The 24415-nt window shown below is 46.9% G+C and overlaps 1 protein-coding gene across 4 annotated transcripts in view; it reads left to right on the top strand.

Annotated features, from left to right (window-relative positions):
* Positions 1–24415, top strand: part of col4a6 (collagen, type IV, alpha 6) — a 409834-nt gene that overhangs the window by 251914 nt on the left and 133505 nt on the right. For 3 of the 4 annotated variants that reach the window (XM_078412091.1, XM_078412093.1, XM_078412090.1), the window contains exons 12-16: positions 722–763; positions 5531–5632; positions 9383–9436; positions 13088–13150; positions 22565–22609. In XM_078412091.1, the coding sequence (XP_078268217.1) occupies positions 722–763; positions 5531–5632; positions 9383–9436; positions 13088–13150; positions 22565–22609 (306 nt within the window). Of the gene's footprint in view, positions 1–721; positions 764–4945; positions 5039–5530; positions 5633–9382; positions 9437–13087; positions 13151–22564; positions 22610–24415 lie in introns of all 4 variants that reach the window. The other variant, XM_078412092.1, reaches the window with a different exon arrangement.

Below are 24415 nucleotides of genomic sequence, written 5' to 3'. Positions count from 1 at the left end.
AAGACTGCCAGAGAGCCGCAGCCGTTAGGCGCAGCCAACTCCTCACAGCATTCAACGGTTATCTAGATAAGTATTTGGGTCACCAGGACATAGAAGGCTATTGATCCAGTGCTGGTAAATGGGATTGGTATAGGTGGTATTTGATGGCCAGTGCGGACAAAGTGGGCTATAGGTCCTGCTTCTGCATTGTGTGATTCTAAGATATGTTATCTCCTTTGAAGAGGCAGCAGAGTACGGTTGCCAACTTCCTCACTCCCAAATAAGGGACAAAAGGTGACGTCACCACGCCCCACGTGACCTCACCCACCCAGCGGTCATGTGCTCCAGCTCCACCAATGGCGGCCGGGAGGCGGGTTGCTACGCAACCTCTGTTAGGTGGCTCCTGGGCCTATAGTGTCCGGGCCTACAGCGCCCCCCTGGACCTAATACGGGACAATGGCGGTCCCATACGGGACAAACCAATTTAGCCCAATATACGGGATGTCCCGGCTAATACGGGACAGTTGGCAACTCTACAGCAGAGCCACCTGTGCAGAGTTGCTGGGCTGTTCTACTCTCCTTAGAACCTTGGATAGGACTTTAGGTCTCAACTGCGAAGTGGAGCATTGAATAATGTAGTTGCAGAGAGCAACTTGAGCCACAGACACACACTGAACACAGAGCCCACAGGCAATGGCTTTGAATGTATATTCTTCTAAATTTCAGAACAATTGTATTGCAGGGTAACATGGGATTAGGATTCCAAGGACAGAAAGGAGGAAAGGTAAGAATATGGCAGGGGTGGAAACTCCAGCCAAATTCCTCTGTTTAATATTTTCTATTGAAGCAAATATATTTTTATTCATTGGAAATTAAATATCTGCATTTTCAGTATGTAATCTCCAAATGTGGGTTCCACTGTGGACCCTACTTCAAATGTGGGTTCCACTGTGGACCCTACTTCAAATGTGGGTTCCACTGTGGACCCTACTTCAAATGTGGGTTCCACTGTGGACCCTACTTCAAATGTGGGTTCCACTGTGGACCCTACTTCAAATGTGGGTTCCACTGTGGACCCTACTTCAAATGTGGGTTCCACTGTGGACCCTACTTCAAATGTGGGTTCCACTGTGGACCCTACTTCAAATGTGGGTTCCACTGTGGACCCTACTTCAAATGTGGACCAATGTAGCAGATGTGTTCCGAGCAGAACCTGGGATAATGTGATGTTACATGTCAGGAAATCTCCTCTTTAATCCCATCTACCGGCCTTCTCAGCCTCTACTGTCATTGCGTAGGAAGGAACTGCAGATGCCGGTTTACACCGAAGACAGACACAAAATGCTGGAGTAACTCAGTGGGTCAGGCAGCATCTCTGGAGAGAAGGAATAGGTGACATTTCAGGTCGAGACCCTTCTGCAAACTGAGAGTCAGGGGTGAGGTAGTGTAGAGACATGCACTGGAAAGAGATCTAGAAATACCTTTCTCAGAACCTCCCTCCTGTGTGAAGGGCTGCAATAGTTGTCCCACTTCATCGCCAGATTGATTGGTCCATTAGTCCCAATGAACATTGAAGAGAGTTTCCTTGTGAATATGTGGGTTAGATTTGCACATTTCTTTGATAAACCTGTCCAGGAATTTGTACACTTCCTTTACTTGCAGTACTGTAAACCACCAGCAAGTGGCACTGTGAAGCTGTCAGCTAATTCTCATTGCAGCCACCAATAGGACTTAAATGTTGTTCTTTGCAGAAGAATCAGATAAACGACTTTTATTTTTTTGCAGTTTTAGTCGTTACTTTTTGGCAAAATCAAGTTTTGCTCATCAGCAAAACTTCAGATAAGTAATCCATCATTTTCTGTAACGAACAACGATAATAAGTGTATACGATGAAGGGAGGTGTTATTGATTGGATAACTTAATTTGTTTGTCTTGATCCAGACTGATTTTTTGTTGGGCCTATTACAAATAGGGTTTAGAAGAATGAGAGATGATTGCATGAAGACATATAAGATTCAGAGGAAGACATTGACAAAGGAAAAGCTGAATGATGTTTCCCTTCACGGGGGAATCTAGAATTTATTTATATATTCGTGTCATCCATCACACAGCTGTTTGCCAATAGCGAGCAAATGTTAGTGCCAGGTGGTTGGCCTCTGCAAGACCCTTTACAGTGCGTGTGTCATGCAACATGTCACAGCTCAGGAGATGATCCATAGTATGGAGGCCCCGTCCACACTCGCAGTCTGTCTACAAACTACAGACTCGGGAGTTTCATATGTCTCCTGATGTGGGTGGGAAGTGTATTAAGGAGGCAGAATAAGAAAACACCCCTTTATTACATTGATGAAGAGATATTTCTTCTGTTGGAAAGTCATAAGTCTTTGCAATTCTCCGGTAGAGGCTGAAGCACTGAATCTCGCATTCAATACTAAGATCAACAACGTTTTGGTCGATACAACAGTGAAGGGTTAACATAAGGCAGACAAGCGAAGCCGAGACCAAGATCTGGTGAGCCATGATCATACTGAATGTCTAAGCAAGATCAAGAGGCCATCAAGCCCAGTCTGCTCCTTCTTCCTCCCAAGTTCTCAATTCACAAGATACTGAAAGTGCAGATATCTGTTAAGGAACGTGAATCATTGCATTCTTGTTACATTGCAGAGGTTTTAATAGACAGCTGTGGTTGGCGATAGGCAGGGTCACTGCCTGCCTGCCTGCCTCCACTGATATTCCAGCTCACATCATTCTCGTCTGCTTTCAAACAGGTTGAGTGTGACAGTGTCCGAGCTCCACTGATTGGGCTTGGCAGCTCTTGGCTTCGAGTGTGACTCATTTCGGACCAATGCCAGGCTGACCTCCTGGAATGAAATCTTGTGGAGCATCTTGTGAAGCACCACAACATTATGAATACAGTGGGCAGCCAAATGTTCCTTAAATTGAAACTGCCAGCAAAAAAACTCAGCAGAGTGATGGTTCTTTCAATTACATTGTATTCAGTTGGGAGCCAGTCCCTCTTTGTCTTCCCCCCAACCCCTCCAGTATTGTGCGGCACGGTGGCGCAGCGGGTAGAGCTGCTGCCTCACAGCGCCAGAGTCCCCGGTTCGATCCTGACTACGGGTGCTGTCTGTACATAGTTTGCACGTTCTCCCCGTGACCTGCGGGGGTTTTCTCCGAGATCTTCTGTTTCCTCCCACACTCCAAAGACTAATAGGTTAATTGGCTCAATATAAATGTAAATTGTCCCTAGTGTGTGTAGGATAGTGTTAATGTGCGGGGATCGCTGGTCGGCACGGACCCGGTGGGCCGAAGGGCCTGTTTCCGCGCTGTATCTCCAAACTAAAAAAGTATCTGCCCCATACATGATGGTTCGTGGTCACCAGAACCCTCTGTGTCACTGCTGCAGGAGATGGAAGGGGAAGGCAAAGGTATCAAATTGGGATGTAAATGGATTACAATAGCACTTTGCTGGTGCTTATTGAACCTAGCGACCAATAGGTGCCAAGCTGAAATCGCCGTGCTGCCTGTAGTATGCATTGTGCTTTAATTGACATCACACGCTCTGTGCCCAAATGTGTTGCTCTTACCTCCATGATAGATGCTGTGTGCCTAATCGCCAATGTCCCCTACTGCAGCCCACCGCCTCTGCTTCTGCAGGTTTGGCTCATGCTGAGCACTTCGAAACTCTCCTGCCTCCATCCCCCATGCCGTGTGTATCCATCAGCCACAGGGCTTGGCCTCGTGAGACAGAACGCAAATCCCCACATCCACGCCACCCCTTTAGGTCTTTTATTGAAGCACCCATCTATACCCCACACATTCCCGCATGTTCACACCTCTGCACACCCTGAATCAGCACTCTGTTTCCCAACAAAAAGCACCAAGTGCTGGAGTAACTCAACAGGTCAGGCTGCATCTGTGGGGTATGTAGATAGGTGATGCTTCAGGTCAGGGCATGTCTACAGATGGGTCTGAAGAATGACCCCACTGCCTGATCCTCGGAGTTACTCCAGCACTTTGTGTCCTTCGTGGTAACCAGCATCCTCAGTTCCACGTTTCTACTCTAGTTCCTATCTCCCATTTATCTCCACCTCATTCCGCTCACCTCTGCAATCAGCACACATTCTAACTCTCCACCTATGACTGATTCCTGATTGTATGACAATGTCTCCTATTGCCCTTGACCTTTTTGTGGCACCCTGCACTTTGAACCTTGCCCTTTCCTTCGTTCGCCCTGTGAAGAGCATTGCCTATTTGATGGTGGTCTCATCCTTCTGATCACCAATGCCCCTGGCCCACCGAAAACTGCTCAACCGGTGAAGCCGATCCCTATACCAACACAATTAACCTGTGTATTAACCTTAATTTTTCAAATGTTGCTTGTGGAAACATTTGATAAATTCTTTCGAGGGTATATGACAAGGAGAAATTTCTCACTATTTGCTCCACTTGGGATTCCTTGACTTCTGTGTACATTGCTCACCTGTGCTTCTTTCTCCCTTGGGTTCCTTCTCACCCCTCATGCCCAGGTGAAAGCCAACAGTCTGGTCAATGTGACAATGTGACCACTGGCTCATTTAATGCATGACTCCTTTCATCGCCAATCTCTGAGTGTGCTTCGGAACTTTGTGCCATCACACAGAACCAATCCCGTCATTGTGCCAGGAGTCACGGTGTGGACCATGATTTTACCAACCTGGGCCACCTTATGTGGGCACATCACCCTGGCACAAAGTCGGTCTTCCTCTGAGCTTCTAACCCTCTGGCTTCCCTTCCGTAACCCTGTGGGCTTGTTGCTGGGTTTGCTTTCAACAGTGTTTTGTTTCCTCTTCTGGTGGTGGGGAGGTGACTTTGGGAATTGTTACTTTGGTCTGTAATGCACTGGGACTGTTTCTGATACTAACCTTAACTAACCTTTTCCACTCCCCTTCCTCCCCCTCTTCCCTCCTCCCGTCCCTGATCTCAGGGTGATGTAGGCCTTCCTGGCCCCTCTGGCCCACCAGGAACTATCCCTCTGGTCTCAGGGCCTGGATTAAACATCTCAATCATGGGAGAGAAGGTAACACTTGGGAGCGAGATGTGAACTGAGCCAGTGGTGATCCGGGAAGAAATGAGGCCGGTAGATGCTGTTCCTTATGGAAACTAGGAGTTACGGTCACATGTCCTTTCTATCTTAAAGTAATTAATGAATCCTGCAACTGGCCCAACGCTATTTAGGGTCTGATTTGAGTTCCAAAAGTGCTGCTTACTGCTTCCCACCCAACCATTGACACAGGAGCTGTTGACCTCAATGGATTGGGTGTCAACTGGAGATGAGCCGTGACCCCACAAAGCTATCTGGAAGGCTTCCAGTGGAAGTAAGGCCTTGTCAGTGGTGGGGGAGCACTCCTCTTGTAGAGTTGGGAGTAGGTTGACCATTCCTCCTTACCCAGACCGGCAAACTGCCCAGTGCCTCATTTCTTCCCAGGGCAGCCATTGTCACAGGTGGTGCTGTTTATGTCCGATGATGTGCAAAGACATTTAAGCTTCCTTCCCGATTGCTGCACTCCAGGGAGACGTGGGTCTTCCGGGCCCTCCAGGGCCACCACCTGCCACCGGGACGCTTGAGTTTGCTAGACCAGCCGGATTTCCCAAAGGGGACAGAGGTGAAAAGGTTTGTGTACACAATGGCGGAGGGTGGCTGGGCGTGCGGGTGGATAGGAGATGTCACCGTGAAATCAAGCCCCCCTTCCGGAGGTCAGCCGGGCCTGACACACAGCCTGAAGAACGTTGGCCTTTCATCTGTGGATTCAAGTATGGGTGGAACGTTAGGCCCGTCAAAAACATTTGCTTGAAAATACATATTAAATTATAAAAGGACTGGACAAGCTAGATGCAGGAACAATGTTCCCAATGTTGGGGGAGTCCAGAACCAGGGGCCACAGTCTTAGAATAAAGGGGGGGCCATTTAAAACTGAGGTGAGAAAAAAACTTTTTCACCCAGAGAGTTGTGGATTTGTGGAATTCTCTGCCACAGAGGGCAGTGGAGGCCAATTCACTGGATGAATTTAAAAGAGAGTTAGATAGAGCTCTAGGGGCTAGCGGAATCAAGGGATACGGGGAGAAGGCAGGCACGGGTTACTGATTGTGGATGATCAGCTAATAAGGGCTCGAAGGGCCAAATGACCTCCTGCACCTATTTTCTATGTTTCTATGAAATCTTTTTTGCGTTAATCTTCCCATTGGCCTAGGGCAGTGTGAGAGACAGCTGACATCAGGAGCCTTGCTTTGAGTTTCTAATGGTAATACCTTTCAGTGTGAGCAACAGGTTGGTGCTGAATTAAGCAAAGATCTTTGGGATGGATTGTTAAGTCTTGCCCCAATCACATTTCGTCAAGGAACTCTGTAAAGATTTATAGAGATGTCAACCCCCATTGGCAGTGTGAAAAAATGAATTTTCGTTGAAGTAATTTAGGATGATCACTTCATAATTGCCAGTCCTATCAGAGTTTCCGGTAGGGCAATTAAACCTGTCCTGTGCTCAACCCGTTGGGAGCCAAATGCAGTTCCTTTGAACGCAATGATGGTTTTCTTGGGAAATGAGTCAGAGCGGGCTCTCTGGCCTAACTAAGGGAGAGCCAGGGCCCTTTAGGGCTGACACATGGCCGAGTGTAGAAGAGTAAAGGCCCCTCTGGCCCCATAAAAAAGAGGATGAAAATAGTATTTCACAGTTTCAGCAGAGCTGTCAGACTGATCATTTATTTTTCCTTTGCTTAAAAATTGGCAACCTTCCCATCTGCCACAGCATTCTCCTGATAGCACACATGACATCTGATGTAAGAATGGGTTGACTGGGCTTGTATTCACTCGAGTTTAGAAGGATGAGAGAGGATCTTATAGAAACATATAAAATTCTTAAGGGATTGGACAGGCTAGATGCGGGAAAATACGTTCCCCACTTTGGGGGAGTCCAGAACCAGGGGTCACGGTTTCAGAATAAGGGGTAGGCCATTTAGGACTGAGATAAGGAAAAAAAATTTCACCCAGAGAGATGTAAATCTATGGAATTCTCTGCCACAGAAGGCAGTGGAGGCCAATTCACTGGATGTTTTCAGGAGAGAGTTAGATTTAGCTCGTAGGGCTAATGGAATCAAGGGATATGGGGGAAAAAGCAGGAACGGGTTACTGATTGTGGATGATCAGCCATGATCACAATGAATGGCGGTGCGTACAGGCTCGAAGGGCTGGATGGCCTCCTCCTGCACCTATTTTCTATGTTTCTATGCAAAGGGGAGACTGAGCAAGTGCACGAAGGAGAGAGAGAGAGAGATGCAGAGATGCAGGGGGATATAAGGTTACTTGCAAAGAGGCTTGTACAGGCAGTGACGTGCAGAGAGATGATGGGCTGAATGAGCCGCCCTTCAGTTGCAAAACTCCACGCTGTTCCACCCAGCGCTCTGAGGCAGTATTGCTATTGGGAAAAGAGTTTGATGAAACACTGCAATAAACTGACCATTGAGGTGGAGCGACTGATCACAGTAAAGCTACAGCTGGGCTCTCGAATGGGAAGCTACCTGAAGATGGCCAGGTGCAGAGGTGCCTTTGGCTTCTTAAGATACTTGAGCAGAACATCCTCACTGTGAGTACAAGGACATCAGCAGGTATGATGGGGATTGCCTGGTCGGCTCGGCTGCTGCCAGGAATTACACGATATTAAATGGCCCTGATGATTGTCGATTGCAAAGCTGCTGGCTACAGGGAACTGGGTGGCCGAGGAATGGGTCACCTTTGGAAATGCACCCTGTACAGCAGGAAGTGGTGAGACTGAAAGCCAGCCGCAGGGTTCAGACAAGGGGACTTCCCAAACTTTCTCATGGGTTGACCTTGCATGGTCCCAATGTTGGGCGAGTCCAGAACCAGGGGCCACAGCTTAAGAATAAAGGGTAGGCCATTTGGAACGGAGATGAGGAAGAACTTTTTCAACCCAGAGAGTTGTGAATCTGTGGAATTCTCTGCCTCAGAAGGCAGTGGAGGCCAATTCTCTGGATGCTTTCAAGAGTGAGTTAGGTAGAGCTCTTAAAGATAGCGGAGTGAAGGGGTATAGGGAGAGGGCAGGAACGGGGTACTGATTGTGGATGATCAGCCATGATCATAGTGAATGGCGGTGCTGGTGTGAAGGGCCGAATGGCCTCCTCCTGCACCTATTGTCTATTGACATCCCTTCTACCTGGATCGAATATGGCCAATGGAAATGCATGAGAGGCACTGGGCCTGTACTCGCTGGAGAATAGAAGAATGAGGGGGGACTTCAAAGAAACCTATCAAATAGTGAGAGGCTTGGATAGAGTGGATGAGGAGAGGATGTTTCCACTAGTGGGAGAGTTAAGGACCAGATGTCATAGCCTCAGAATTAAAGGACGTTTCTTTAGGAAGGAGACGAGAGGACATTGTTTTAGTCAGAGGTTGGTGAATCTGTGGAATTCTTTGCCACACAAGGCCAAGTCAATGGATATTTTAAAGGCAAAAATAGATAGATTCTTGATTATTACGGGTATCAGGAATTATGGGCAGGAGAATGGGGTTAGGAGGGAGAGATAGATCAGCCATGATTGAATGGCGGAGTAGACGATGGGCCGAATGGTCTAGCTTTGCTCCTATTAAAGCGATTTAAATTAGTAAGAGTCAGGTCTGTGTGAGATCAGTTGGAGTTGTAGATAAGGGAGCCTAAAGTGAGAAGAGATGATTACAAGCTGAGAAATAGCAACGAAAAGCAGGATATAAGAAACCATAATTTTACCAAGACAGCGCCAAATTTTTGCGCGAGTCTTGCAGATCCAAATTATGTCCTGAATGAAGATGGCCTCTCCTGAATGTGTGGTCATTTTGCTGCTATTAGAATGGTTATGTTGGATGGGAAAATGCACAGGCATTAGCTGAAATCAAGCACCCAGTGAATTCGCCGATTCACTGAGAGAGAAGGAAGGTGAAGCTTTATCACTACTGTGTTGAAATTTGTAATGAGACGCACAAGCCATGGTTAACTCATGGAAGCTTGTGTATTGTTCAATGACATGCAATATTTGATGTCTCTACAAAATGGGAGAATACCTGGGACCAAATAATGTTCCGTGTTACAGGTCCAGCGGCGGTAGTGGGAGTGAGAAGGTTTTGAAAAGGGGAATTCAGAGCAGCACACAATATGTACTTTCATCAATTACTGCATGAAATGTGTTCTTCTGAATGAACATTTTGGCACCAATGCTTTAATATTACCAATAGATGACCCGAGATCTATTTTAAAAGGGGGCTAGTGGTGTAAGATCTCCTAAAACATTCTTTACGTCGGATTTTCCATGCAATGGTATTTTAGAGATGATCTAACTAATCACCTTGTGATGTGGCTCCTTGTTCTCTTCCCTCACAGGGCACAAAAGGATTTCCTGGCTCCCCTGGAATTCCCGGATTACGTGGCCCACCGGTAATGCGCCTTTTTCTTACAAGTGAGGCATGCAACTGTGATATCTATCTAGAGTGGCTCTTAGAGTGGGAGATGCGAGTGCTTCTGCTGGGATGATTTACAATCCCTTTGCTGTGGTCTCCTGGTTTACAGTTACAGCTCCTGGACACTTCATCCAATCAACCCATTATTCCCCAGTCAGCAAAATGAGGTTTGAACATCCAACAGTAAAGCACAGACACAGGCCATTTGGCCCACAATGTGACAATCACGATCACAATCACATTCACAATCACTTTCACAATCACAATCACAATCACAATCACAATCACATTCACATTCACAATCACATTCACAATCACAATCACAGTCACAGTCACAATCACATTCACAATCACATTCACGATCACGATCACGATCACAGTCACAATCACAGTCACATTCACAATCACAGTCACAATCACATTCACAATCACAATCACAGTCACATTCACAATCACAATCACAGTCACATTCACAATCACAATCACATTCACAATCACATTCACAATCACAGTCACATTCACAATCACAATCACAGCCACAATCACATTCACATTCACAATCACATTCACAATCATACTTTATTAGCCAAGTATGTTTTGCAACATACGAGGAATTTCATTTGCCATACAGTCACACCAATAAAAAGCAACAGGGCACGTAAAATACATGTTAACATGAACATCCACCACAGTGACTCCTCCACATTCCTCACTGTGATGGAAGGCGAAAGAAAGTTCAATCTCTCCCCTTCTTTGTCCTCCAGCGGTCGGGGGCCTCTAACCTTCCGTTGACGGGACGATCTTGACTCCCGTAGCTGGCGGTGGGCCTTCCTCGTCGGGGCGATCACGCTCCTACTTCCTTGTTGATTCCGAACACGATGTCAAGTTAAACTGCTCTCCTCTCCCTAAACATGATCCATACCCCTTCATTCCCTGCATATCCATCTGCCTATCCAAAAGCCTCTTCATTGCTGTACCTATCGTATCCACCTACACCACCACCCTTGGCAGTGTGCTCCAGATACCCATCAACACCACCACCATCCCCACCACCACCACCACCATCCCCACCACCACCACCACCACCACCACCACCACCATCCCCACCACCACCACCACCATCCCCACCACCATCCCCACCATCCCCACCACCATCCCCACCACCACCACCACCATCACCACCATCCCCACCACCACCACCACCATCACCACCACCTCCACCATCACCACCACCATCCCCACCACCACCACCACCATCCCCACCACCACCACCACCATCCCCACCACCACCACCACCATCACCACCACCTCCACCATCATCACCACCACCACCATCACCACCACCACCATCACCACCACCACCATCACCACCACCTCCACCATCACCACCCCTGGCAGCCTGCTCCAGGTACCCCTCACCACCACCATCCCCACCACCACCACCATCCCCACCACCACCACCACCATCCCCACCACCACCACCACCATCCCCACCACCACCACCATCACCACCACCATCCCCACCACCATCCCCACCACCACCACCACCACCATCACCACCACCTCCACCAACACCACCACCACCATCACCACCACCACCATCACCACCACCTCCACCACCACCATCACCACCACCACCACCATCACCACCACCACCACCTCCACCACCACCTCCACCATCACCACCACCACCACCACCACCACCACCACCTCCACCACCACCACCACCTCCACCACCACCACCACCACCTCCACCATCACCACCACCACTATCACCATCACCACCACCTCCACCACCACCACCACCACCACCATCACCACCACCATCACCACCACCATCACCACCACCATCACCATCACTACCACCACCACCACCATCTCCACCACCATCACCACCCCCCGGCTGCGTGCTCCAGATACCCACGGCTCTCTGTTTAATCACTTGCCCTCTACATCTAAAGTAGACACAAAAAGCTGGAGTAACTCAGCCGGTCAGATAGCATCTCTAGAGGAAAGGAATGGGTAACATTTCGGGTCAAGTAGAAGGGTCTGAAGGAGGTTCTGGACCTGAAACATCACCCAATCCTTTTCTCCAGAGATGCTGTCTGACCCATTGAGTTACTCGAGCTTTTTGTATCTATCCCCATTGATGTACAAGTGACAAATGTCTGCTCCCTGCATTATATCTTTACTGTCCTCTGTTAGAAAACCCCATGCCACTCTAGATATAATACAAATTGGCAACACATGTGCTCAAGATGGCGCCCAGGCCAGGTGACTCTTGGTGTGCTGGGCCCAGGAGTGGATCTGCAATCACACATTACAGTCGTTCCACTCTTTTAAATCTCCCTCCACATTGTGAATGACTCGATTGTAATCATGCATTGTCTTTCCGCTGACCAATAACCACGCAACCAAAGATTTTGACGGTACTTTGGTACACACGACAATAAACTAAACTCAAGCTCAAGACTAAGATTGCAGCATTTTAAATGCTTTGAACAAGTCTGTAATTAATGAATTACAGTATTATAAAAAGGAGATATGTGCACTCCTCCTGATGTCTGTCAGTGTTTCACTGATTGAAGGCCATCAGGAGGAAGTGGGGAATGGCCCAATAGAAAGATATGACATGTGTTTGCTACGAAGCTGCACTGTCAGAATGACCACAACACTATGTACCGTTAATCATCCAGTGCACTGAAAGAACGGTCACTGATCATGTTGTTTAAGTGTGGATCAATCAGGGATGCTCTTCCTCATTGTATAGAGATTGGGTAAGGCCCGTTTGGTTTAGTTTAGTTTAGTTTAGTTTATTGGCACGTGTGCCGAGGTACAGTGAAAAGCTTATGTTGCATGCTCTCCAGCCAGCGGAAACACAATACATGATTACAATCGAGCCATTTACAGTGTACAGATACATGATAAGCGAATCATGTTTAGTACAAGATTCAAGACTCAATTAATATCACATGTACTAATTAAGGTACAGAGAAATTTGAGTTGCCACACAGCCATACTAAGTGAAAAGCAACAAGACACACAGCCACATAAAATAACATTTAACATAAACATCCACCACAGTGGATTCCACATTCCTCACTGTGATGGAAGGTAATAAAGTTCACTCATCTTCCTCTTTGTTCACCCGCGGTCGGGGCTGTTGAACCGTCCACAGTCGCCGCTGCCGACTGTCCGAGGTCCTCGCGTCGGGACGATCGGAACTCCGGCGTCGGGACGGTTGAAACTCTCCGCGGCACGGAGCTCCCGAGTCGGCCTCTTCTCCACAGGCCCCGCGGTTGAAGCTCTCCACCGTCGATCCCCGGCAAGGGATCACAAGCTCCGCGATGTTAAAGTCCGCACCGCCCCCGCGGCATGAAGCGCCGGGCCGGTCTCCAGGAAAGGTCACACGCACCACTCCACGAGGTTAAACCAACAAAGTCCGATCAAGGATAGTCCGATCAAGGATAGCCCGTGAAGTAGGAGGCCTGTGCCTCCTCAATAATACATTGCGGTCTGCACAGAGGGGAACAATGTTATCTCCTTGTGTTATTAACGGGATGCATTAGCATTTGCATGTACTGTCTGTGCAACCTGCAAACCTGCCTCACACTCTCTTCTTTTCCAGGGATTTTCAAATGTGTTTGTCGCAAAAGGAGAGAAAGGAATCCCTGGTTTTCCGGGCTTGAGGGTAAGGGACCACGTTGTAACTCCACTCACCTTTTATTCTCTTTCTGCTGACCTAATGTGGGCCGGGTGACGTTTTGTATCCCGATCAAAATAAAATTGGAGAACTGGACAAGTCATCTTGAAGGGCTTGCCTCAATCCTGATTAAGCCTAACTGCGAGAGGAGTACTGTTGAAATAGGTGGTCTGATTATTCTGAATAATTAGATGTGCAGCCTTGTACAACCATCAGCACTAATTGGAAGATTGTAGGCGCAGACCGCAGTATCTTCTATTGTGGTCGGCAGCTTCATGTTCCATGTCCAGCTTCAGAGTCTGAAGAAGAGTCACGAACCGAAACGCCATGCGGGAAATGCAGGAAAAATGTTCCCAATGTTGGGGGAGTCCAGAACCAGGGGCCACAGTCTTAGAGTAAATGGGAGGCCATTTAAAACTGAGGTGAGAAAAAACATTTTCACCCAGAGAGTTGTGAATTTGTGGAATTCTCTGCCACAGAGGGCAGTGGAGGCCAATTCACTGGATGCATTTAAAAGAGAGTTAGATAGAGCTCTAGGGGTTGGTGGAATCAAGGGATACAGGGAGAAGGCAGGCACAGGTTACTGATTGTGGATGATCAGCCAAGATCACAATGAATGGTGGTGCTGGCTCAAAGGGCCGAATGGCCTCCTCCTGCACCTATTTTCTATATCACCCATTCCTTCTCTCCAGAGATGCTGTCTGCCCGCTGAGTTACTCCAACTTCTTGTGTCGACCTTCTGCAGCATGTCCTTTCTTCAGTCAAAGATGCAGTCTGGAAACCAGCAATTAGCAAATCCACCCTTTGATGCATGCTCGTCCACTGCCCTAGAAGGGGCAAGCCAGCTGGCATTAGCTGTTCTGACTCCCATTTGTGTCCAGAGAATGGACATTTTCAGCAGAGACTTGGAGTTGCGTTAGAGAACAAGTTGAGTTATGAATGCAGTGCCAGTCATTCAATGGGAACAACTAACATTTATCTAGCACCTTCATTACAGCAAGATTCTGAAGGCACTTTACAGGGACAAGCTTAAACAGAGAATAGGAATTTTAGAAATGGGCTGTTAGCATGAATGCATTTGATGAAATAGGGAAATATATAGACGCAAGAAACTGCTAATGCTGGTTTACAGAAAAAAAGACATAAAGTGCTCGATTAACTCAGCAGGTCAGACAGCACCTCTGCAGAATGTGGATAGGCGATGTTTTGGGTTGGGTCAGGAGTCTGAATAAGAGTCCCGACCCGAAACATCGCCTATCGGTGTTTCTCCAGAGATGCTGCCTGATGCACTGAGTTATTACAGCACTCCGGGTCTGTTTAGTCAAGTTTTAATAAGTCGCTTAAAAAGGTGCAAAGAACTGGAAAGGTTTAAGGAGAGAGCTTCAGTCCATGGGCACAATGGTTGGTCGCTCGCTCATGACGATGTGGTGGAGTATTATAGAAACCACAAGGGAAGGAATGCAGAGATCGCGGAGGGTTAGAAGAGGTTACAAAAGTGGCGAAGGGTCCTGAAGGAATTCTGAATCATGCAGCAATGAGAATTTGAAAATGGAGGTGTTGGTGGGTCACAGGTAGCATCTTCGTGGTGAGAGATAATTGGAAAATCTGGGATTCAGGTAGCAGAATTTGGATAAGCTCCACTGCGAAATGGCCCACAGAGGAAATGAAAATAGTGATGAGGTGGAGCAGGCGATTGGCAGCTGATTGTGACTGGGCAGAGAGAGGTACCTTCTCAGAAGTTGTCCAAGTGCACTGGAGAGGTTTCAACTGCTGGCACATGGTCAGGGATTATTTTTGTCTTCCTGGACAATCCAATAACCGTGAATAACGATGGGGAGAGGAGCAGGTCACAAAAATGATTGAGCTAGTCCAGCCGATAAATGGCTTAAATCATTTTTGTGCTAAATAACATTGATCGTTGAGAGTGAAGATAGGAGCCCTGCCCACTGGCAATGGCCAAAGTACGAAAGAGAGGTTTATGCTGGAGGGGAAATCAAGGAAGGTGTATTAAACCACAAGAGCAATAGAGGGGGTAGATGCACAGAGTCTCTTGCCCAGAGTAGGGGAATCGAGGATCAGAGGACACGGGTTTAAGGTGAAGGGGAAAAGATTTAATAGGAATCTGAGGGGTAACTTTTTCACACAAAGGGTGGTGGGTGTATGGAACAAGCTGCCAGAGGAGGTAGTCGAGGCAGGGATTATCCCAACATTTAAGACACAGGTACATGGATAGGACAGGTTTGGAGGGGTATGGACCAAACGCGGGCATGTGGGACTAGTGTAGCTGGGACATTGTTGGCCGGTGTGGCCAAGTTGAGCCGAAGGTCCTGTTTCCACACGGTATCACTCTATGATTCTAAGGAAGTACTTGCACCAATCCCGATGTGAATGTATCATAGCAAACAGAGACCGCAATTAAGAGTTTTGGAGCCACTGTGAGTGTCTTGGATTTGGAGTACTCTGTGAGGTTTATGGTGTGGAAGGAGGACTGAGTGGTGAGGTATGTAAGGAAGTATTTGCATCTGTGAGAAGCAAGATTGTGTTGGCAACACAAGCAACTGTAAAGTGTAGACCATGAATCTACTGTAATTATGGGTCATATACTTTGAGCTGATAATTTATTAGCTGGATAATATATTTTTTCTTCACTGTTGCTTCAAGCTGATATCCTGCTGAGCCTCTAAACTTTTGTGGAGTCAAATTTAATTACTAAGTTATCATTCCTTTCTTTATTCTGCAATAATTCATGGATATCTGAAACAGGTCCACCTTGCTTCACACAGCTTTGGAAATCTGGCTTCCTTTATTTCCAAACAAGATCAAAGGCAGGAACATCTGGAGGCTACCTGTTGGGAACAGCATCCTCATTTGGGAATTAAGTGCGCACTGCCCAATGTTTTCGTCTATTTTCATGAAATATCCCATGATGTACAGCCACAAAACTTTAGTCCACACCAGCTGTGTGGAATTGTATACTTGCCCCACTGATTAAGAAGGTTAAATCGTTGGGTATTAATAGTGAGATTGCAAGATGGATTCAACAATTGCTGAATGGGAGATACCAGAGGGTAAATGTTGACAATTGTATGTCAGGTTGGAGGCCAGTGTCTAGTGGAGTGCCCCAAGGATCTGTGTTGGGTCCACTGTTGTTTGTCATTTACATTAATGATCTGGATGATGGTGTGGCAAATTGGATTAGTAAATATGCAGATGATACTAAGATAGGTGGAGTAGTTGATAGTGAGGTAGATTTTCAAAGTCTACAGAGAGACTTGGGCCTTTTGGAAGGGTGGGCTGAAAGATGGCAGATGGAGTTTAATGCTGATAAGTGTGAGGTGCTGCATTTTGGTAGGACAAATCAAAATAGGACGTACAGGGTAAATGGTAGGGAATTGAGGAATGCAGTGGAACAGAGGGATCTGGGAATAACTGTGCATTGTTCCCTGAAGGTGGAATCTCATGTGGATAGGGTGGTGAAGAAGGCGTTTGGTATGCTTGCCTTTATAAATCAGAGCATCGAGTATAGAAGTTGGGATGTAATGTTGAAATTGTACAGGGCATTGGTGAGGCCGAATCTGGAGTATGGTGTGCAGTTCTGGTCGCCAAATTATAGGAAGGATGTCGACAAAATGGAGAGGGTACAGAGGAGATTTACTAGAATGTTGCCTGGGTTTCAGCACTTAGGCTACAGAGAGAGGTTGAATAGGTTGGGTCTTTATTCTTTGGAGCGTAGAAGGTTGAGGGGGGACTTGATAGAGGTTTTTAAAATTTTGAGAGGGACGGACAGAGTTGACGTGGGTAGGCTTTTCCCTTTGAGAGTGGGGAAGATTCCAACAAGGGGACATAGCTTCAGAATTGAGGGACAAAGGTTTAGGGGTAACATGAGGGGGAACTTCTTTACTCAGAGGGTTGTGGCTGTATGGAATGGGCTTCCGGTGGAAGTGGTGGAGGCTGGCTCGATTTTATTATTTAAGAGTAAATTGGATAGGTATATGGATAGGAGGGGATTGGAGGGTTATGGTCTGAGTGCAGGTAGATGAGACTAGGTCAGGGAGAATGGTCGGCGTGGACTGGTAGGGTCGGACAGGCCTGTTTCCATGCTGTAGTTGTTATATGTTATTATATGTTATATGTATTAAAAACATAGGGATTGGCAGCATGAGCAGGCCACCCGAAGCCTCGTGTCTACTTCATGGCTCATCAAGTTCATAGCTGCTCTTCCATCTCAGCGTTATTTTCCTGCACTCTACCTAGACTCAGATATGCTTTTCTGATCCAGAGGTCTACCGGTCTGTGTTTTGAATGAAGGCAATAATGCTCCAAGATGGAGAATTCGAAAGACTCACCACCTTCCGAGTGAAGATGTTTCTTCTCATCTCAATCCTGAATGCTAGACCCTTGGTTGTCTGGTATATCTGCCATGTTTTGGGGCCTTGTCCATCAAGGCAGCCATAATGAATTGTTTAATTCTTCTGAACTGTCCTTATTTCCCATTCTAAATTCCCTCATCACTATCTGAAAGGGACTTGTCATTTTCTTTGCTTGCTTTCTCTGTTTTACATCCTCCAGAAGTTCCAAAAGCCCATTTTTTTATGTTCCTCACCGGTTTATTCTGATATTCAGCCTTCCTTTTCTTGATTCTCACTTTGCCGAATTGTAAAATGAATGAATGAATGAATGAATGAATAAGTTTATTGGCCATCACAAAATGCTGGAGTAACTCAGCAGGTCAGGCAGCATCTTGGGAGAGAAGGAATGGGTGACGTTTCGGGTCGAGACCCTTCTTCAGACTGATGTCAGGGGGGCAGGACAAAGAAAGAATATAGGTGGAGACAGGAAGACAGTGGGGGAACTGGGAAGGTGGAGGGGAAGAGAGGGACAGAGGAACGATCTAAAGTTGGAGAAGTCAATGTTCATACTGCTGGGCTGCAAGCTGCCCAAGCGAAATATGAGGTGCTGTTCCTCCAATTTCCGGTGGGCCTCACTAAGACACTGGAGGAGGCCCATGACAGAAAGGTCAGACTGGGAGTGGGACTTCCAACACAAGTTTATTGGCCAAGTATGCAATTATCAACATCCTCAGTGTGCTTCATTTTCTGGCAACTGAATCAACTTTGATTTAATGTCATATTTAATTTCTCATGTCAGCCACTGAGAGATCAGTTCCTATTGAGCTTTGTTTCTGAAAGGAATAGGTGCTTTTCCAAATCATTTATCTGTGGGCATGACAGCACACGTTATTTGCCTCTGGATGTAAGAGGATCTACCCTGCCATGCTCCTTCTTGTTTCGTGTCCATCATCCATGTTTCAAATGTTACATCACTGTCATCGTCTGTCCTGAAGAGGGCGCAAGCCTCCGGCGACAGTCAGTGGGAGCCATCACTTGTACGATAGATGATGGTGGTAGCAGAATGAGCTCAGGACACTTCCAGTTTCCAGCCCCACCACGTGGACACTTCTGCCATGGGGCCCCTGCCATGTTGAACAGATGGTAACGTTTAGCCTCAGACCCTTCAAACAATGCATATAATCTGTTTGTTTCTAATCCAGCCATTTATCAAATACTCTGCCTCTTTTGTTCATCTCCAAAGAGATCCAAATCTCCATTCTTTGGATAGTGTGAACCTGAGTGATAGTTGTACCTTTTGATCTTTAATCTTTTAGCTCAAGAGTTAAAAGAATCGCTTGCATTGCTTTCCAATCTTTCCTTCTTGTGGTCCATCTGCAAGATGAAAGAACTCCATTCAGAGCCAACAGTTCACCTCTGTGACCAAGAAGGCCAGTTTAAATACCCCCTGGCTATTTGTATTAAGTACCTTGCTAGCTGTCATTAATGCATCAAAATAGCAAAATAACATTGGAGAGTTAATCCTTTCCACATCTATGTTATTTTCATTTTTCATTTTTCAGAATCTAGCCAAAATACATATTCCATCCAACATTGGCTTTTGGAAGGTGCTGGATGAGTTTCAGTGTAGTTTATTGTCATGTGCACCGAGGTACAGTGAAGAGTTTTTGTTGCGTGCTCACCAGTCAGGGAAGGGATGACACATGATTACAATCCAGCCATTTACAGTATATGGATACATGATACATGATACATGATACATGATACATGATACATGATACATGATACATGATACATTTACAGTGTATAGATACATGATAAGGGAACAACGTTTAGTGCAAGGTAAAGCCAGCAAAGACTGAAACGGGATAGTCCGAGGGTCACCAATGAGGTAGATAGTAGTTCAGCACTGCTCTCTGGTTGTGGTGGGATGGTTCAGTTACCTGATAACAGCTGGGAAGAAACTGTCCCTGAATCTGGAGGTGTGCGTTTTCACACTTCTATTACCTTTTGCCTGTTGGGAGAAGAGGGAGTGGCCAGGGTGCGACTTGTCCTTGATTATGCTGCTGGCCTTGTTAGCAGCTAGCAGATAGACGATAGCAGCTCCTACACCTCCTAGGAATCTTTCATGAACCATTACAGTCCTCCTGGTGAAGGTACTTCTACTGTGTAGATAGGCAGGGAGTTGCAGAATTTGAAGATCCCATAGGATGTTTCCAAAGCTGTGTTGGTGTGCGGATTGGAGAGGAGCATGCCTGGTGGAGGTTTGCGTGCCTGGTTGGTGGAGGTCACAGGCTTGGGAGGTGCATCAGGTGAGCAGAAAGAGTGCATTCTGTAGATGGCAAACATTACAGTTACTGGAAGGGACGAAGGTTGCAGACGGGATTCCAGTCAAAGGGGCTGCTCTGTCCCGGATGGCGTCGTGCCTCCAGTGAGTAATTGGAGCTGCACTGCTGATGATGCACCTTCAGGATGGAGGAAAGGATCTGAAATGTGTAGGAAGGAACTGCAGATGCTGGTTTAAACCGAAGAGAGACTCAAAAAGCTGGTGTAACTCAGAGGGCTAGACAGCATCTCTGGAGAAAGGGAATGGGTGACGTTTTGGGTTGAGACCCTTCTTCAGGAGTGTCAGGAGTGTCACTTACTGCAGGCCACCCAGCCTCTGAACTGCTCCCAGAGCCATGATTTGTATGTGACATAGAAAACACAAAAGATAGGTGCAGGATGAAGCCATTCGGCCCTTCGAGCCAGCACCGACATTCAATGTGATCATGGCTGATCATCCTCAATCAGTAACCCATGCCTGCCTTCTCCCCATATCCCTTTGATTCCACTAGCCCCTAGAGCTCTATCTAACTCTCTTTTAAATTCATCCAGTGATTTGGGTTCCACTGCCCTCTGTGGCAGAGAATTCCACACATTCACAACTCTCTGGGTGAAAAGGTTCCTTCAGGAAACCCACGCAGGTCACGGGGAGAACGTACAAACTCTGTACTGACGGCTCCCGTACTTGGGATCGACCCGAGGTCTCCGGCGCTGCATTCGCTGTAAGGCAGCAACTCTACCGCTGCACCACTGTGCTTTTTCAATTTTGCTTCGCAATTGCAGCATCTGAATTATTTTGCATTTTAATCAAAACACATTTGCTTCGAAGGTCCTTGTATTCTTTAAAGAGTTGATGGAAGGAGATGAGGAATTTCTTTAGTCAGAGGGTGGTGAATCTGTGGAACTATTTGCCACAGAGGGCTGTGGAGGCCAAGTCAGTGGATATTTTTAAGGCAGAGATAGATAGATTCTTGATTAGGGGTTATGTGGTGTCAGGGGTTACGGGGAGAAGGCAGGAGAATGGGGTTGGGAAGGAGAGATAGATCAGCCATGATTGAATGGCGGAGTAGACATTTGACCACGTTGAACCCATAGTCCTCGTGATCATTTCTATCCATGTTCAAATCCAAATATATTTTACATGGTGCTATTGTACCCATCTCAACTACTTCCTCTGGGAGCACGTCCCATGTATGTACCATTTTCTGTGCAAAGTCTTTGCCCTTCAGGTTTCCATTAAATTATGTGTCTCTTTCATTAAACCAATGTGCTCTAATTTGTGATTCCTCTATGCTGAGAGAAAAACTGTGTGGATTCACCCTATCCACTCCCGGCAGCATGGTGGCGCAGTGGTAGAGTTGCTGCCTTACAGCGAATGCAGCGCCGGAGACCCGGGTTCCATCCCGACCACAGGTGCTGTCTGTACGGAGTTTGTACGTTCTTCCTGTGACCTGCGTGGGTTTTCTCCGAGATCTTCGGTTTCCTCCCACACTCCAAAGACGTACAGGTTTGTAGGTCAATTGGCTTGGTAAATGTAAAAATTGTCCCTACTGGGAATAATGTTAATGTGTGGGGATCGCTGGACGAAAGGGCCTGTTTCTGCGCTGAATCTCTAAACTCCCCTCATGACTTTATATTCCCCCATAAGATCACTTTACAGTCTCTCTCCCTCCACAGAATAAAGCCCGATCCTGCCAACCTCTCCCGATAACATCCTCGTAAATCGTTGCTGCACTCCTTCCAGTTTCACAGCAGTTTTCTTATTTTTCCTAACTGCCAAAGATAAAAATGTCCTGATCTGCAGGATGGTCCCAGCATGGAAGATGTGGAAAATGCTGACAGGATTCCCGGTGGTGAAGTGCTTAAAAGTCCAAGCCAAAACTAATTCCATCCATTATTAAAAATGATTTAAAGTCCACAAAGTTACAACCTGAACTTGGCCAGAAATGCCAACAGCTTGAATTCTAAAAATACACAGAGTATTTAAAATGTCTTGCGAGGCTCAAAACTGTTTAAAAGGCAATTTTTGTAATAATTATTTTGAAACAAAATGAATAGGACATTTCTAAACACCTTTGTTTAAAAAAAATGAAGTAAACCATGTATTAATATGTTAGTTAGAGCTCTTAAAGATAGCGGAGTCAAGGGATATGGGGAGAAGGCAGGAACGGGGTACTGATTGTGGATGATCAGCCATGATCACAGTGAATGGCGGTGCTAACTTGAAGGGCCGAATGGTCTACTCCTGTACCTATTGTCTATTGTCTATTATCACCAGGGCACAGCATATAGTTGAGTTTGGTTAGGAGATACAGCATAGAAAGAGGCCCTTCGGCCCATCAAATCCACACCGACTAGCGATCCCCGCACATTAACACCATCCTACACTAAGGACAATTGTATACCAAGCCAAATAACCCACAAACTTGTACGTCTTTGGAATGTGGGAGGAAACCGAAGATCTCGGAGAAAACTCACGGGGAGAACGTACCAACTCCGTACAGACAAGCACCAGGATCGAACCCAGTCTCTGGCTTGTAAGGTAGCAACTCTAGCGCTGCGCCACCTAGAACTAATGTGAATAGAAACTAAAGAGAAGGAGGGGAGCAAACACAGATCATAGTGACTCTCGGATAATAATCGTGCTTCATTAAGTATCACCTCACATCGCCATGGACTGTTGCACCTGGAGTGGTTTTATACTGACACGTGTCTTGTTTTGCCGTAGGGATCGGCAGGCGTAGATGGATCACCTGGAATCCATGGAAAAAAGGTAATGTCCAATAATGTGCATGTGAAATTATTGACGTTTAACGTATAAGAGTTGCTGAGTATGTAGCAGTTGCTCCAATGTGCGTCTTTGCTTTGCAAATGCCATTGGCTGCCCTAGATGACTCTTTAGATCAGCTGAGGAGTCTTTAAGGGCACAATTCACAAATAAAACGTTAGTGCATTTGCTTCGGGATACTTCAGCAAATGACTTCACAATACAATGCAGACCGAGACAATTTGCTCACTCTTCACTTCCTCACAGTACACACCCCATACACACCCCATACACACCCCATACACACCCCATACACACACACACACACCCCATACACACCCCATACACACACACACACACCCCATACACACACACACACACCCCATACACACACACACACACACACCCCATACACACACACACACACCCCATACACACACACACACACCCCATACACACACACACACACACCCCATACACACACACACACACACCCCATACACACACACACACACACCCCATACACACACACACACCCCATACACACACACACACACACACACACACACACACACACACCACATACACACCCCATACACACCCCATACACACCCCATACACACCCCATACACACACACACACCCCACACACACCCCACACACACCCCATACACACCCCATACACACCCCACACACACCCCATACACACACACACACACACCCCACACACACCCCACACACACCCCACACACACCCCACACACACCCCATACACACCCCATACACACCCCATACACACCCCACACACACCCCATACACACACACACCCCATACACACACACCCCATACACACCCCACACACACCCCATACACACAAACACCCACATCCCACACACACACAAACCCCATACACACACCACATACACACACACCCCATACACACACACCCCATACTCACACACCACACACACACACACCCCATACACACACACCCACCCCATACACACACACCCCATACACACACCCCGTACACACACACCCCACACACACACACACACTCCATACACACACACACATACACACACATCCCATACACACACACACCCCATACACACACACACACCCCATACACACACACCCCATACACACACACACCCCATACACACACACACATACACACACACCACATACACACACACACATACACACCCACACATACACACCATACACACACACCCCTCATACACACACACACACACACACCATATACACACACACCCCATACACACCCCATACACACACACACCTTCATACACACACACACACCCCATACACACACACACCATACACACACACCCCATACCCACACATACACACACCACATACACACACACCATACACGCACACCACATACACATACACACACACACCATACACACACACACCCCATACACACCCCATACACACCCACCCCATACACACCCCATACACACACACACCCCATACACACACACCACACATACACACACATACACTCACGCACACCCCATACACACACACACACCACACACACTCACACACACACATACACTCATGCACACCCCATACACACACACACACCACACACACACACACACATACACTCACGCACACCCCATACACACACAGACTGTCCCTGCTCACAAACTAAATACTCTCCATACACAGCACTTGCACCCCACACACCACATGTATAAATGCATATGTACACACCCTAAGCACACACCCTACACATACACAAGCCCTATACACACAACCTATACCAACACGCACTC

Source organism: Rhinoraja longicauda, chromosome 15 (assembly GCF_053455715.1).
Source record: "Rhinoraja longicauda isolate Sanriku21f chromosome 15, sRhiLon1.1, whole genome shotgun sequence".
In the NCBI taxonomy this organism is placed as follows: domain Eukaryota; kingdom Metazoa; phylum Chordata; class Chondrichthyes; order Rajiformes; family Arhynchobatidae; genus Rhinoraja; species Rhinoraja longicauda.
This window is presented reverse-complemented; position numbering and strand designations above follow the sequence as displayed.